The following is a 17414-nucleotide window of genomic DNA, read 5'->3' as shown; positions in this document are numbered from 1 at the left end:
AGAAACTTGGACAGATCGGAAAAGCTGGTTTTCAGCGCATGCGCATTAGCACCGAAAATCGGCTTTTCCGATGCCTTCCCAGGTCCGTAGAAACACCATACGGACCAGGAGAGGCTGTGATTTCTGGGCTTTTATTTCTCAACGGAATGCAGACACTTGCTTCCTATTCAGCACCTCCTCATCCAGCTTGCTTCATGTTTCTTCTCCTTCTCAGCATATGCAATACCACCACAAACCTGACACATCTGCACTGTCTTTTTCATTAATCATTCACTATCTCCCGCCCTTTCTTTCTGCAGCACAATAATCATGAGACTGAGGGAGGACCAGTTAACCTCATGATCCTGATCGAGCTGCAGCAGCAAATCATAGATATATGAGGGCCTGCTGGATCTTTGCGCATTGGCAATTTCAAGACTGGGGGCTTCACTTAACAGGGTCTCTGACAATAACGTAACTCTTCATTCAGCCCTGGAAAAATACAACTTCAGCCAGCTTAACTGCATCAAATTACATCATGATGGATGCCCTCTGCAACTGTGAAGCCTCCCAATGCCATCCTCAGTCTTTTCCCTTTCCTCTAGATCTTTCTTAACAGCCATGGCCCCCCAAATACACTTCAGAGGAGCACAATCTTTCTGAGGAGGCACTGTCACACACTCCATTACTCCCAAGCACCAGCACAGAGAATGGCACCATGGCTGGGTTAGAGAGTGAGGTAGAGGGGCCTGCATGTGACGATGCACCTTGCACTAGTGTGAATGAGCAGATATTGGTGGTAGAGACATCCCAGGAGAAAGCTCACCAGTGGGTGAGGTCCTCTCTCAGCTCTTCTGAGAAAGACAGAGATACAAACTTCAGAGTCCCAGTAATGAAAAGAAAACTGCCGGCCTCACGCAAGCACTTGTACGAAGTATGAGAAGTATGAGTTTCACCACCATGACTGAAAGCAAATTCCTCCGTGCTTCGAGACTGATTGGTGTCATCAACATTCTGCAGTCTGCCTTGGAGAGTATGGCCAGATCCAGGGTACGCTGCAGCTGGCCCTCATAACAGGAGTCCATGCTTACATGCTTTACAGCTATGGTGGAAGTTCAAGCAGCTGCCATGCAGATTCTGGGCTCACAACTCTATTCCGCCTTGGATAGATAAACGTGTGCCTTGGAAAGATTGGTGGATCGAATAGATAGGGACTTTAAAGAAGTCACTCTACTTCTGCACTCTTCCCTCCTATAGATCAGTAGAAGTGATGAGCCCCATGACCTTGTGAGTGACAGTGACTGAATGGGAGTGGCACATGTTGCCCTCTCTCAGATATCAGCACATTTACTCCCTAAATCTATGCTAGTGCCAGACTGCTCTGGCTGCAGCCGAGCCCTCTCAGGCTTAAGCACACAGGAATCATCAGCCACAGCCATATCAAGGGTCCCCACATGAGAAACAGCAGTCTTACACTAGCTCTGCAGAAACCACTGAGGCAGCATCTTGTAGAGATATTTGAGTGAGGAAACCTTCTGTTAAGAAAAGCCCAATAGATTGAGCACTCTGTAACCTCCTCCAGCTCTGCAAACCTCTGAGAACTCTGAGATGCTTGAATTCTGGCCTCTTGTGGGGCATAGGAAATCAACCCACCATTGGCGCCTTGACTTCAGCTGTCTAGGCCCGAAGTTCTGGAATTCCCTCCCTAAATCTCTATATCTCTCTTCCTTTAAGACACTGCTTAAAACCTACCTCTTCGACCAAGTTTTTGGTCATCTGTCTTAATATCTCCTTATGTGGCTCAGTGTATAATTTTGTGTGATGACGCTCCTGTGAAGCAGCATGGGACATTTTACTGTGTTAAAGGTGATAAAGAAATGCAAGTAGTTGTTGTTGGGTGTTGAGATTTTACTTCAATCTTCAATTGAATCTCTGGTTAGGAGGGCACTGATGACCTGCTTAATGCAGTTGTGCACTGCAGGTGATGTCTCCTGGCTGGAAGGAATCTGAGGCAAAAAGGTTCAGGGTAGTGGTGAATTTCACAGTCACTGGCAAAGCAGGGACAACTGGACTTGCTACAGGAAGCTACAGAGATCCGTAACATTGCAGCTGATGAAGCGCAGCCTCCCGACACATTGCTCCTTTGAGATGACCATGGAAGTGAGACTTTTTATCGATCCTGTGTACTGGGTAAGGCCTTCAATAAGCAGTACCCCCTGACCTGCTGTGCTCTGACAGGCCCAGTTACTGATCGTCCTGGTTGCTGAGGCTGCAGCTGCTTCTCCTCTTCCAATTGTTCATCCATCCAAAATAAAGAAGCTAACATGGCACCCACGATTAGCTGAAAGTGATTAGTCAGGGTGGGTAAGGCAAACACTTCAAAAAGAAGCAATCTCCAAGCTCTGAAATGCATTGGCAATCCACTAATCACAAAAGCACAACAGATCCTAACAATCCATAAATACCTGCAGGTAAATGGCCATTTAAATAGTTCTTCCAGCCGTGTCAGTCAGTGTCTGAGACCAATCACACGAATGGTAAATTTACTGTTACCTAAGTCAAACTGCTATTGGAATAGAACATTCCCCATTTGTCATAAACATTAGCAACAAAATGCTTAAACATTCAAAATTCCCTTGTAGCGACCAGAGTTTACTGTCTTGGACTACCCATGCAGCATCTCGGATTCCCCAGTTAGTGCTAATTTGTGGGTAATTTTTTTTTTGCTCCAGATTTACATCCACAAAGAGCTGTGTGATTGCCCAAATTCATTCCTGTAAAACCTTCACAATAAACCTCTGATGATTGGAAGTCAGATCTCAAATGTAAAAAAGCTACGATAGATTTCATTTGGATCGCAACTCTCAGCAGGACAAACATTGGACACACAATCAGTTCTGTTTTATACAGCTGCCTATGAACTGTCCTCAAGTCTCTCCATAAAGTTTTGTGCTGTGACCACACAATAATAAAACATTCTCACAGTGATAGAAGTAGAGAATCATAAGGCAAGAGGAGCTGACATGGTGGAAATGTTTTAAACCTAAACAGTTACAATTAATGCCACAGATACTGTGTAACTCAAACAAAACTCTAAAAGCCAAGTGTTTACCAAGATGTTGCTGTTCAAAAGCTGAGGGTTGTTTTGTCCATCTTGCAAAATAATGTTGATGAAAAGTGCGAAATAGCAGTAATCGGATTACAGCGGGAAGAAAAATGCTTCTCCCTTCAACAATCTGATAGCTGACAGCAGCCATGAGTCAGTGACAACACACGGTATTCTCTGCACACTGGGACTTCATTAAAAGATGACTGCGGGCTAACCGCTTATGCAGCACAATCTGCAATCCAAAAATGGTGTTGAGTGACTCCTCTATTAATCACTTTACTATAGCTACAGTGCAGCATGGAATGCTCTTCCCGATCAAACAAGTGAAAGTATACATTTAAAAATAAAACAAAGCCAGGGAAATACAGTGAAAAAAATCAGTGCAAAGATTTTTTGTGTTATATTTGTTTTGTTGATTTTTTTTTAGTATTCTTGTTTTATTAGTCTGTTCATAACATCACTGGATAACTGGGTTGAATGAGTTACAGAGCCTGAGTTAGATGAATACAGTTTTGAAAAAAGGGCCCTTTTTAGGAAAACATTACAGGGCTGATTTTATGAACACACACTAGTTGGGAGCCTTGCCCACCTGCCTCATATTTGTAAAATAAACTTGCAATCCATCCTTCACACTAATTAGATAAAACGTTTTGGTAGTACTCCTTCACTACCATTATATGTCACTAGTGAGCTTTACGAACCCTTTACAGTTCAACACTCATAAAAAAAAGAAAGGAAGCAATGCCTAGTGGAGTGAAATTGATAGTACCCAAATGCTCCTTATATTTCATCTGTAACGCACAAATGCCCAGAGAAATCGCTTCAAGTTATAGTTTCCTGTTGTTCGTTTTTCACTGTAAACTTCATAACTAAAAAGGCTTATCTGCAGAAAATGTATATTTCATGTACAGAAAATCAAGGCACAGAAATGTAGGGTTTGTGTTACCATTGATGCTGATCTTGTCTTCACTTCTCTCCCATGTTCTGTATTGCCCTTGTCTGCTTTAAGTGGTACAAGAAAATAAGAACATAGGAAATAAGCGCAGGATAGGCCACATGGCTCCTCAAGCTTGCACTGCCATTCAGTGATCTTCCACCTCAACTCCACTTTCCCGTCCTATTCTCATATCCTTTAATTCCTTTAGTGTCCAAAAATCTATTAATCTCAGTCTTCAACGACTGAGCATCCACAGCCCTCTGGGATAGAGAATTCCAAAGATTTATAACTCTGAGTGATGTCCCTCACTTTAAAAAAAACATTCTGCTTTTCTATTCTTCCTACCAAAGTGGATAATTCACATTATTCTCCATCTGCCACCTTCTTGCTCATTCACTTAACCTATCTATATTCCTTTGCAGCCACGTTGCAACCTCCTCACAGCTTACTTTCCCACCTAGCTTTGGTTATGTTACATTCGATCCCCTTATCTAAGTTATTGATATAGATTGTAAATAGCTGAGGACCAAGCACTGATCCTTGTGGCACCTCACTAGTTACAACCTGCCAACCTCAAAATGACCCATTTATACCTACTCTCTGTTTTCTGTCCATTAACCAAACCTCAATCCAGGCTAATATAATACCCACAATTCCATGAGCCCTAATCTTGTGTAACAACCTCTTGTGTGGTACCTTATCGAATGCCTTTTGAAAATAAACCACATTCACTGGTTCCCATTTATCCACCCTACCAGTTACATCCGCATAAACACTTTTATAGATTTGTCAAACATAATTTCCCTTTTATAAAACCATCTTTTATAGACCCTGCAAAATCATATTATGATTTTCTAAGTGCCCTTTTATCACGTCCCTAATAATACATTCTAGCCTTCCCAATCCATGGTGACCATTCTAGACTGTTACGACAAGGTTGAGACAAGAAAAAGAATGGTTTGTCTGCTGGATGTTGGAAATAAATTTCATCCTGATATACCAATTGCAGGATACTACAACCAACTTGCATGTACTTGAGCTAGGAAGAGGAAAAATCATCCAGAATTTCTGCTCTAGATTGTGATCCAAGAATAGGGTGAAGACAGTTTTGTGTTAAACTATGATAGGCTATAATTTGCGGCCCCTATGGGCGCGTACGAGGTGTTCAAATGCCTGTAGGGGCCGCTCCATGTTACGGATTTAAGTATGCTCATGCGCTAAAATCCGGAACTTGCGATCTGTCAAGAATTCTCTTGAAAGATCATGCATGTCCACGGGAAATGAGTCTCCACAGGCCAAGATGTGGGCTATTGTGCCCAGCAAATGCTCATGAAATTTGGTAAAAGTAGACGTAAGGCTTGCTTTTATCGACTTAAGAGTTTAAAAAAACATAAAAATAAAATGTTATCAATCATTTATACATTAAAAATCCTATGCAATAAGGTAAGTTTATGTTTAGCCCCTTTAAAAGATGTAAATTTATTTTTTTTAATTAAATTTTTGTATTAAATGTTTAATTACATTGTATTTTAATTAATTTTAAATATGTAATTAAAAAAAGGTATTTTTTATGTTAATATATTTTTTATGTGATTCCCCATTCATGCTTACAGGGATTCCATATATACAGAATCCTCACAGGCATGAATGAGGATTCCCTTCTTTTATTGGTTAGGCTGGCCAACATGATCCCATGAGCGCTTGTGAACCGCATGTGCACCTGGGATACGTGGGCATCCACACAGGCCAGGAGCGCAAGTCTCCGTGGATCCCAAGGTAAGCGTGTAGATTTTTTGCTGGTCAGAGGTATCCGCCCAAGGGAAGCCTCCGACTGCAAATTCAGCCCCAATGTCTTACACGGTGGAGTAGACTACTGACCACACTGCATATATTAACACTTAAAGAATTTGTTTTATTGTACTTTGTTGTTTAGATGTGGGCGATTCTGCCACGGCAGTGTTTATTCACCATCCCTGAAGGAGTTACGAGACAACCATCCTGTATTCTGATGAACAGCAAAGAGTCACAAAATAGATAGTAAGGGCTACAAAGAAACTTGCAAGGGATATCAAAATCAGCACAAAGAATTTTTACAATTATATTAGGAAAACAAGGGTAGTCAGGAACAATGTTGGCCCCTTAAAAACTGAAAGCAATGATATTGCCAATGATAATAAGGAAATGGCAGACGTGTTGAATAATTACTATGTGTCAGTATTTACAGTAGAGGAAGGGGATAACATGCCAGAAATCCCAAGGAAACTGATACTAAATAAGGGAGAGTAACTCAATAAAATTAATGTAAGGAAAATAATAGTAATGAAAAAAATAATGGCACTAAAGAATGACAAATCCCCAGGACCAGATGGTTTCCATCCCAGGGTTTTAAAGGAAATAGATGAGCATATTGCAGATGCTCCCAAAGTTCTCTTGATTTAGGAACTGTTCCTTTAGATTAGAAAATTGCACGTCACTCTGTTATTTAAGAAAGGTGAGAGAGGGAAACCAGGGAATTATAGACAAGTTCGCCTGACATCTGTTGTCAGGAAATTGCTCGAGTCTAGGATAGGGTGAGAGAGCCAGCATGGATTTGTGAAAAATAGCTGATGTCTGACAAACCTGGTTGAATTTTTGAGGTGACTAAAGTAGTGACAGGGGAATATCTATCGATGTTATTTATATAGAATTCCTGAAGACATTTGATAAAGTCCCACATAAGATATTGCTAACGAAGGTAGAAGCCCACAGAATGCAGGGCAAATTATTGACCTGGTTAGGAAATTGGCTGAGCAGCAGGAGACAGAGAGCAGGGACAATGGGTAGGTACTCAAATTGGCAGAATGAGACTAGTGGTGTCCCGCAGGGATCTGTGTTGGTGCCTACATAAAAACATAAGAACATAAGAAATATGAGCAGGAGTAGGCCATTTGGCCTGCTCTGCCATTCAATATCATGGCTGATCTGATCCCGGCCTCAACTCCACTTCCGTGCCCGCTCCTCATAATCCTTGACTCCCTTATCGTTCAAAAATCTGTCTATCACCACCTAAAATATATGCAATGCCCCAGCTCTCTGGGGCAGAGAATTCCAAAGATTCATGACCCTCTGAGAGAAGAAATTCCTCCTCATTTCCGTTTTAAATGGGCGACCCCTTATTATGAAACTGTGTCCCCTAGTTATTGCCCGACGAGCAGAAACATCCTCTCTGCATCTACCCTGTCAAGCCCCTTCAGAATGTTATACGTTTCAATAAGATCACCTCTCATTCTTCTAAACTCCAGTAAGTATAGGCCCAACCTGCACAACCTTTCTTCATATGACAACCCCTTCATCTCAGGAATCAACCTCGTGAACCTTCTCTGAACAGCCTCCAAATTCAAGTATATCCTTCCTTAAATAAGGAGACCAAAACTGTACGCAGTACTCCAGGTGTGGTCACACCAATGCCCTGTACAGTTGTTGCAGGATTTCCTTACTTTTATACTCCATCCCTCTTGCAATAAAGGCCAACATTCAATTTGCCTTCCTACTTACCTGCTGTAACTGCATGCTAACTTTTTGTGTGTCATGTACAAGAACCTCCGATACCTCTGTACCACAGCATTTTGTAATCTCTCCCCATCTAAATAATAATTTGCTTTTTTATTTTTCCTACCAAAGTGGATAACCTCACATTTTCCTACATTATAAACCATCTGCCAATTTTTTGCCCACTCACTTATCCTATCTATATCCCTGTGTAGATTCTTAGCATCCTCCTCACAATTTGCTTTCCCACCTATCTTTGTATCATCACCAAATTTGGCTGCATTACACACGGTCCCTTCATCCAAGTCATTAATATAGATTGTAAATAGTTGATGACCCAGCACTGATCTCTGCGGCACCCCACTAGTTACAGTTTGCCAACCTGAAAATTACCCATTTATCCCGAATCTCTATTTTCTGTTAGTTAGCCAATCCTCTATCCATGCTAAAATATACCCCCAACCCCGTGAATTCTTATTTTGTGCAGAAACCTTTTATGTGGCACCTTATCAAATGCTTTCTGGAAATCCAAATACACAACATCTACTGGTTCCCCTTTATCTACCCTACTCGTTACATTCTCAACGAACTCCAGCAAATTTGTCAAACATGATTTCCCTTTCATAAAACCATGCTGACTCTGCTTGACTGCATTATGATTTTCTAAATGTCCTGCTACTACTTTCTTAATAATGGACTCCATCATTTTCCCAATGGTAGATGTTAGGCTAACATCTACCATTGTCTATTGATGGTCTATAATTTCCTGCTTTCTGTGCTTCTCCTTCCTTAAATAGTGGCGTTACATTTGCAGATTGATAGCTTTTTGTTAACTAAAGGTATTAAGGGACATGGAGTAAAGGCTGGTATATGGAGTTAGGTCACAGATCAGTAATGATTTCATTAAATGGTGGAACAGGCTCGAGAGGCTCAATGGCATACTCCTGTTCTTATATTCCTATATAGGACTGGAGTCACATGTAGGCTGGACCAGATAGGGAATGGCAGATTTCCTTCCCTGAAGAACATTTGTGTACCACTTGGGTTTTTATGACTGAATCTATCAGCTTTCATGGTCATTTTCCTTAGTGCTATCTCTACTTGCCAGGCTGGGATTTGAACTTGCATCCACTGGGTTGTTCATTAATTAGCATATCTATTACAATACAGGACAAGAGGCTGGGATAGTTGGCACCTGTGGAACTTTTTCTCAGTAGGAGCCAAAAGCTCTGTTTGGAGTTTCAACTGCTTGGAGTGTGAATTGAGAATTCGTGCACCCTACAATTTTCCATCCATTAATGCAAATTCACAAAATTACCACAAGTGACATCAGGATAGTAGGAGAGAAAATTAAAGGGCAGGTGAAGAGAGTTTCTACTGCACCAGCTGTTTATAGTTCCTGTATTTATCTCTCTAAAAGGGACCAATTTTACTTCAGGGAGTACAAAGGGAATATTCATTTTACAATGTGATCCTTAATCCCAATGTCAATCCCAGTGTCAAAATTAGCAGCTCAAAAGAGGGCTGCTTACATTGTGATGTGAGGCTCATCTTAGTTTGTGTCACAATGAGAGTACAGTCATTGGACTGCAGGCTGATTTCATGCATTCTCTTTGGGAAAACCATCTGGTACTTCCTACCACTTTAATCACACTGCTTTTCAAATATTAAATGTTACCTCTTGTAGTAATCATCTTACCAAAAAGGTGACAACAGACTCCAACAATAAGCTAAATTATTGATAAATTTGAAAGCAGTTAATTGCAGCTATAATGAGAATATTGTCTGTGTCTGTGCTCTGTTCTCTCACATTACAAATGAAGCATCGCAAGTGGTACTGAGTGTATAATTATGTTTTGTATGTATTTCTATGCACATTTCCTTTTTTAGCCTTCTATTAATTGAAAAGTACTACTAAGCATGAGAGAAGTATGAAGTTAAAACATATGCATTTTACCTGCGGGAATGTTCCAATAAGAATGTTAGCTGTAGCTGAACAAATATTTTTTTTGCCAAAGGATTAAAAATCAGTTGATAGAGTCCCTAGATGGTGATTTTAAACCTACCCGCCCAGCAGGATCTAGGTGGATGAGCAGTTAAAATGCTGCAAGTGACTTGCCCATTGATTTCCCATGTGGATCCAAACGATCCCAATGACCCAACGATATATTAGCATGGATAGAGGATTGGCTAACTATCAGAAAACAGAGAGTCGGGATAAATGGTTCATTCTCAGGTTAGCAATCAGTAACTAGTGAGGTGCTGCAGGGATCAATGCTGGGACCCCACCTATTTACAATGTATATTAACGACTTGGATGAAGAGACTGAGTGTAACGTAGCCAATTTTGCTGACGATACAAAGATGGGAGGAAAATCAATGTGTGAGGAGGACACAATAAACCTGCAAAAGGACATAGACAGGCTAAGTGAGTGGGCAAAAATTTGGCAGATGGAGTATAATGTTGGAAAGTGTGAGGTTATGCACATTGTCAGAAAAAAATCCAAGAGCAAGTTATTATTTAAATGGAGAAAGATTGCATAGTGCTGCAGTACAGCGGGACCTGGGGGTCCTGGTGCATGAAACACAAAAGGTTAGTATGCAGGTACATCAAGTGATCAGGAAGGGCAATGGAATCTTGGCCTTTGTTGCAAAGGGGATGGAGTATAAAAGCAGGGAAGTCTTGCTACAGTTATATAGGGTATTGGTGAGGCCGCACCTACAATACTGCATACAGTTTTGGTTTCCATATTTAAGAAAGGATATACTTGCTTTGGAGGCAGTTCAGAGAAGGTTCACCAGGTTGATTCCAGAGATGAGGGGGTTGACTTCTTAGGAAAGGTTGAATAGGTCGGGCCTCTACTCATTGGAATTCAGAAGAATGAGAGTTGATCTTCTCAAAACGTATATTATGAGGGGACTTGACAAGGTGGATGCAGAGAAGATGTTTCCACTGATTGGAGAGAGTAGAACTAGGGGGCATCATCTTAGAATAAGGGGCCACCCATTTAAAACTGAGATGAGGAGGAATTTCTCCTATAAGAACATGAAATAGGAGCAGGAGTAGGCCATAAGGCCCCTCGAGGCTGCTCCGCCATTCAATAAGATCATGGCTGATCTGATCATGGACTCAGTTCCACTTCCCTGCCCGTTCCCCATAACTCCTTATCCCCTTATCCTTTTAAGAAACTGTCTATTTCTGTCTTAAATTTATTTAATGTCCCAGCTTCCACAGCTCTCTGAGGCAGTGAATTCAACAGATTCACAACCCTCTTAGAGAAGAAATTTCTCCTCATCTCAGTTCTAGATAGGTGACCCCTTATCCTAAGATCATGCCTTCTAGTTCTAATCTCCCCCAGCAGTGCAAACATCCTCTCTGCATCCACTTTGTCAAGCCCCCTCGTAATCTTATATGTTTCCATAAGATCACCTCTCATTCTTCTGAATCCCAATGAGTAGAGGCCCAACATACTCAACATTTCCTCATAAGTCAACCCACTCATCCCCGGGATCACCTAGTGAACCTTCTCTGAACTGCCTCCACAGCAAGTATATCCTTTCGTAAATATGGAAAACAAAACTGCATGCAGTATTCCAGGTGTGGCCTCACCAATACCCTGTGCAGCTGTAACAAGACTGCCCTGCGTTTATACTCCATCCGCTTTGCAATAAAGGCCAAGATTCCATTGGCCTTCCTGATCACATTATTTCCAAAGAAACATATTGTGGAGTAACTTTATCAGCTTTATTTTTTTCCCTTTTCCAGTATGAGACAAATCTGCTCATCCCATAACTTTTCTCCTTTTTATTTCAGTACAAGCAAGTGGAACAGTACATGTCCTTCCACAAGCTGCCTGCTGATATGCGGCAGAAGATTCACGACTATTATGAGCACCGCTACCAAGGCAAGATCTTTGATGAGGACAGCATTCTGGAAGAATTGAATGATCCACTTCGGGAGGTAACAGACACATTTCTAAGTGCATTGTCTCAATTTTCAGAGATATTTAAATTTTACCAATAATAAGTCTTATTGTTAGTGGTGGTGTTGAATTTAGATTCCTGGTTTAGTCATTTTGCATTTATAATATTACTTCAATAACTGAAAACTGTTCAAAAATGCTTTTATCCCATGCATGTTAGACAGTTAAATCAGTGAGCTGTGTTTTAACGCAAAACTACTAAAATCACAGTCCACTTTTTTTACTGGAGTGGAGGATTAGATTGTTTCATATTAGATTATGCATAGTTGATGATTTAACATTAACCAAGAATAGATCAAACCCATTTCCACAATATATACTAACAGCCACGCCTCCCATGTGATCCCTGTGAACCAAGAGATCATGTAGCCCTGCGCCCTCTTCCCCCTATATTTGTGCTCTGGCCAAAGAACTATTATCAGCTAAACAGAACCGGAGTGCCGGGCTGCAACATGGCAGCACGGACCCCGCAAAATATTCAACGAAAGGCCAGAGTCGGACAGCAGGCACGCACCAGCCCCTCCCGCTCCCCCCCCCATCGTTAATTTTCACCTCGCAAGCGGAGTGTGACCTGGTTCATGACCCGTGAGGCTGGTGCAAATATCGGCAGCGGTGACCTCACTGGGCGCTACCCAATTTCCGCTCCGAGGCGAAAACAGGTTGCTGAGCAGAGCGATGGCATCATTGGCGGCGCAGTGACCCGAGGTGCTACAAGTGGGAGAGAGCGCTGCCAGTTTGTGCCTCTGCTAACTCCTGCGGAATTTTGCAGGAGGCCCCACCCCACCCCCCGGGCGAGAAATTGTTTGAGAATTTCTCCCCCAAAGTATTTGTTTAATTTCTCTGCCATTTCCTTATTCCCCATTATAATTTATCCTGTATCAGCCTGTAAGGGACCCACATTTACTTTCTCTAATCTTTTCCTTTTTACATACCTATGGAAGCTTTTACAGTTTGTTTTATGTCTCTTTGCTAGCTTACTCATATTCTATTTTCCCTTTCATTATCAATTTCTTGGTCCTCCTTTGCTGAATTCTAAAATCCTCTCAATCCTCAGGCTTCCTGTTCTTTCTGCCAACATTATAAGCCTCTTCCTTGGATATAATACTATCTTTATCTTTTCTTGTTAGCCACAGTTGGACGACTTTTCCCGTGGGGTTTTTGTGCCTTAAAGGAATGGATGTTTATTGTAAATTATGTATAAATTATTTAAATGCTAGCCATTGCTTGTCAACCATCATATCTTTTAATGTAATTTCCCAATCTACCTTTTCCAACTCACCCCTCTTACCTATGTAGTTTGCTTTGTTTAAACTTAAGACCCTAGTTTTAGATTTAACTAAATCACTTTCAAACTCAATATAAAATGTTATCATATTATGGTCACTCTTCCCAAAAGGCTCCTTTACTACAAGGTTATTAATTAACCCTTTCTCAGTGCACAAGACTAGATCTAAAATAGCCTGTTCCCTAGTTGGTTCCTCAACATACTGATCTAGAAAACCATTGTGTATACATTCCATGAATTTGTCCTCCATACTATTACTGCAAATTTGGTTTTCCTAGTCTATATGTAGATTAAGTTCCCCCATGATTACTGTATTACTCATGCTACTTGCGTTTCTAATTTCCTAATTTATACTCTGCCCGACGTTACAACTATAGTTTGGGAGCCTATAAAGAACTCCCACCAATGTTTTCTGCCCCTTGCTGTTTCTTAGCTCCATCCAAACTGATTCTCGATTTTTGGAACTAAGATCCTTTCTCTCTGCTGTCTTTATTCCATCCTTTATTATCAGGGCTACCCCGCCTCCTTTTCCATTTTTCCCATCTCTTCTCAAAGTTAAATATACTGGAATATTTAGTTCATATCTTGGCCAATTTGCAACCACGTCTCCGTAATGGCTATTAGATCAAAACTATTAATTTCTATCTGCGCTATTAATTCATCTGTTTTGTTGTGGATGCTTTGCACATTCAGATATAGTGCCTTTAGCTTTGAATTTTTTCTATTTTTCCCTGATGTCACCTTTTTCCCTGATGCCTTCTTACCTTTGTTACTCTCTCTGTCCCTTCCTGACCCACTCAGCTTATTTTACCCAAAATTGTACTCTGCTCTAGAGACTTTATATTCCTCTTGCTGCTTTTAAATGTACTCTTTCCTGGATCCTCCCACACCCGCTTCATTAGTTTAAAATACTGTCAGTTTGCCAGGACAATGGTCCCAGCCCAGTTTAAGTGGAGCTCGTCCCAACGCAACAACTCTCTCTTTCCCAGTACTGGTGCCAGTGCCCCATGAACTGAAACCTCTTCCTCCCACACCACTCTTTGAGCCACGCAGTTAAACCTCTAATCTATTTGTCCCTATGCCAATTTACATATGGCTCAGGTAACAGTCCAGAGGTTATTACCTTTGAGGTTCTGCTTTTTAATTTGGATCCTAGCTCCTCAAACTCCCGCAGCAGAATGTCATTCCTAGTTCTACCTATGTCATTGGCTCCTACATGGACCACGACAACTGTATCCGCCCCCTCCCATTCCAAGTTCTTCTCCAGCCACGAGGCAATATCTTTAATCCTGGCACCAGGCAGGCAACACAACCTTCAGAACTACCTGTCGCGGCTGCAGAGAACACTATGTATCCCCCTGATTATACTGTCGCCCACCACTACCACATTCCTTTTAACTCCCCCCACTTGAATGGCCTCCTGTACCATGGACAGTTTGCCCATCCTCCCTGCAGTCCTTGTTCTCATCCAAACAGGCAGCAAGTACTTTGTACCTGTTGCACAAGGTGAAGGGCTGAGGCTCTTTCATCACTATATCCTGGGTCTCAATACCTTCCTGACTCGCAGTCAAGTCCTCTTTTCCCTGACCATTAACGAACTCTAAAGTCGTGCTTAACCCAAGGGGTCTGACTGCCTTTTGGAACAGAGTGTCCAGAAAACTGCCCCCTTCCCTGGTGCATCGCAATGTCTGCAGCTCAGACTACAGCTCAACAACTCTGAGCCGAAGTTCCTCAAGCTACAGGCACTTACCGCAGATGCTCGTGATCTCATTGGTCTCCACTAACTCCCACATGCTGCAGTTACGACACACCACCTGCACTGCCATCTCTATTAACCTTATTTTATGTAAATAATTATTAAGCTAGTTTAAGTTACAAATTTAATAAAGTAATAGCAGTTATTAATAGTTGTAATAAAAAGGGAACGTATTAGGAATCCATAGCAATTCAGCATTTAAAAGACCCATGGTTGGCTTTGCCATGGTGGAGGGGGAATCTTTCATCATTTTGCTCCTTTCTTTATACAATATTATGAACCTTCCCTTCTGAGTCAACGATCTAAGCCAAGTCCTGAGTGGTATCAATAGAGTTCCGTGTCCATGAATACCAAGTCTAAGGAGCTGTTAATGAGGCCTGCTTGTCATAACCCAGGCATTTCTAAGAGAGTAGAAGATAATATTCACTTATTTCAATTGACTGCACTTATATTTTTCAAGATAATGTTAGAGAACTAAAATATGGTGCAAAGAGCTTCAGATGGAGTGCCAAATATCAGGGCTTGATCAGAAATAATGTAGACCATGTCAAATAAATAGCTTATTCCAAATTGATGTAATTTTTATTGAGTCATCTTGATTTTATATTTTTGTTTAAATTAAGTTTATATTATTCCAGGCATATTCCATGCACCGCTGGAGTGGCACTGCTCATGCAGCACAGAACTTCTACTGTAACTTCTGCATAACATGAGACCAAAGAAAAACATTTTTTAATTTGTGCTTCTGAATACAGCTTTGACTGACAGGAGACTATATTCAGAATTTAGGTGCGAGGCTCCTAATTTTCCAATCAGTAACATCAATAATAGAAAATCACGGGGAGTGTAAAGTTTTGATATGTACTCCCGGTGGCTAGTGCTATGCATTGGAAGTATGAATTTGTAAAATTACCCCTTACATGTGGCGCACCATGAATTCACCCAGTAAAGAGTGCTTGGCCTGGATTATCCCCTGAATTACCACTGTTTTGGGGGAGTATTTATGGTATATAAAAGAGTAAAATAGGTTCTTAAAGAATACTACCTCAAAACTGCTGCCAGAAACATAGCACCAGAATCATACTCCACCACAAATCACCAGTCCCCTTTAAGGCCTAATCCCCTGAATATAAATGAGTCAAGAGTGTGTGGCTAATCAGAGCAGCCCATTTCTTCTAACTTCCATTCCAAACCCATCCCGCAGACCAAATGAGGGTCCCAAGAGGAAAGCTGGTTGCATTTAATTCTTTACTGATAAATGCAGCCACATATACCAGACAACAATGATTAAAATGCATCTTGTTGTGCAGATATAGACATCTGTTCTATGTTTTGTGACAATTGGAGCCAGCTAGGTGGCTGGCACAGGAAGAGTTTGAAGTAATGTGTGACTAGGAGCAGGTAGCTGAGAAAAATAGTGTAATGAACATCATATATAATGACAAGAGTGACTACACTTCAACAGTACTTAATTGGCACTTTGGGATGTCCTGAGGTCACGAAAGGCTGTATATAAATGCAAATATTTATTTCTATAATAATATCCACACTTTTTAAAATAGAAACATAACTGGTCTTCTTTATACATTATTACCGAGTTAAGTTATGTGTTTATCAGGAAGAACGGCAAGTTAATTTTGCAAGGAAAATACTTTTGAGTAGATTTTCTAATGCATGTGGCAGAAATTGAAAATTCAAAAATTTTGTCCTTTAATTTCCTAAAAGTTCTGCATGTATCATTCCTGCTGCTGAAAAATAATCAAGCAAAGCACAAGAATATTCATCGATCCACACTGCTCTCTGCAGCGTCCCCCTCCCCCACCCCCAACGACTGGGTTTCAGCAGCACAAAGGCCGTGAAGTGTTGATTATGCCAGGATTTATCTTTCCTAATTACTAATCCTCATTTTCTTAAAGAGGAAGGAAAGTCTCATTCAAAGTACTGCATCTTTTATAAAGAAAATATCAGCCTCAGGAGAATTTTAATTGGCCATTGTTGTTAATTGACAAATCTCTTACCAGACTGGAGTCCTCAACCCAGATCGCCCTGCTAGGTCACTTCTGTGACATCACGAAAAGAGAGAATCTCAAAGTGGCTCCATAGGAAACATCAAGGCTGCGATGTTGCACTAGCATGATAGATTCTCTGGACCTCTGGAAGGACAGACAGAAAGGAAAAGGAGGTTGGGTAGCTCTGTTGATAAAGGATGGAATCACTGCAATAGTGAGAAACAATATTGGCTCAAATGATCAGGATGTTGAAACAGTTTGAGTGGAGATAAGGAATAATAAGGGGAAAAAGTCACTGGTGGGCATAGTCTATAGGCCCCCTAACAGTAGCAACTCTGTTGGTCAGAGTATAAACCAAGAAATAGTGGGGGCTTGTAAAAAGGGAACAGCAATAACATGGGTGACTTTAACCTCCATATTGATTGGACAAATCAATTTGGTCAGGGTAGCCTTGAGGAAGAATTCATAGAGCATAAGGGACGGGTTCATTGAGCAGTATGTAGCAGAACCAATCAGGAGGCAGGCTATCTTAGATCTGCTCCTGTGTAATGAGGCAGGATTAATAAATAACCTCCTGGTAAAGGATCCCCTTGGAATGAGTGACCATAGCATGGTTGAATTTCAAATTCAGATGGAGGGTGAGAAAATTGGATCTCAAACCAGCGTACTAAGCTTAAATAAAGGAGACTACAAAGGTATGAGGGCAGAGTTGGCTAAAGTGGACTGGGAAAATAGATTAAAGTGTAGGACGGTTGATGAACAGTGGCATACATTTAAGGTGATATTTCACAACTCTCAAGAAAAATATATTCCAGTGAGGAGGAAAGG

The 17414-nt window shown here is 41.1% G+C and overlaps 1 protein-coding gene across 1 annotated transcript in view; it reads left to right on the top strand.

The window, feature by feature from the left end:
- The window catches only part of LOC139231492 (potassium/sodium hyperpolarization-activated cyclic nucleotide-gated channel 1-like), a 347416-nt gene that overhangs the window by 180701 nt on the left and 149301 nt on the right, over positions 1-17414 (top strand). The window contains exon 5 of the mRNA XM_070862514.1: positions 11368-11514. Within this exon, the coding sequence (XP_070718615.1) occupies positions 11368-11514 (147 nt within the window). The remainder of the gene's footprint in view (positions 1-11367; positions 11515-17414) is intronic.

This window comes from Pristiophorus japonicus, chromosome 2 (genome assembly GCF_044704955.1).
Source record: "Pristiophorus japonicus isolate sPriJap1 chromosome 2, sPriJap1.hap1, whole genome shotgun sequence".
NCBI lineage: Eukaryota > Metazoa > Chordata > Chondrichthyes > Pristiophoridae > Pristiophorus > Pristiophorus japonicus.
The sequence above is the reverse complement of the archived record's forward strand: the minus strand, read 5'-3'. Positions and strand labels throughout refer to the sequence as shown.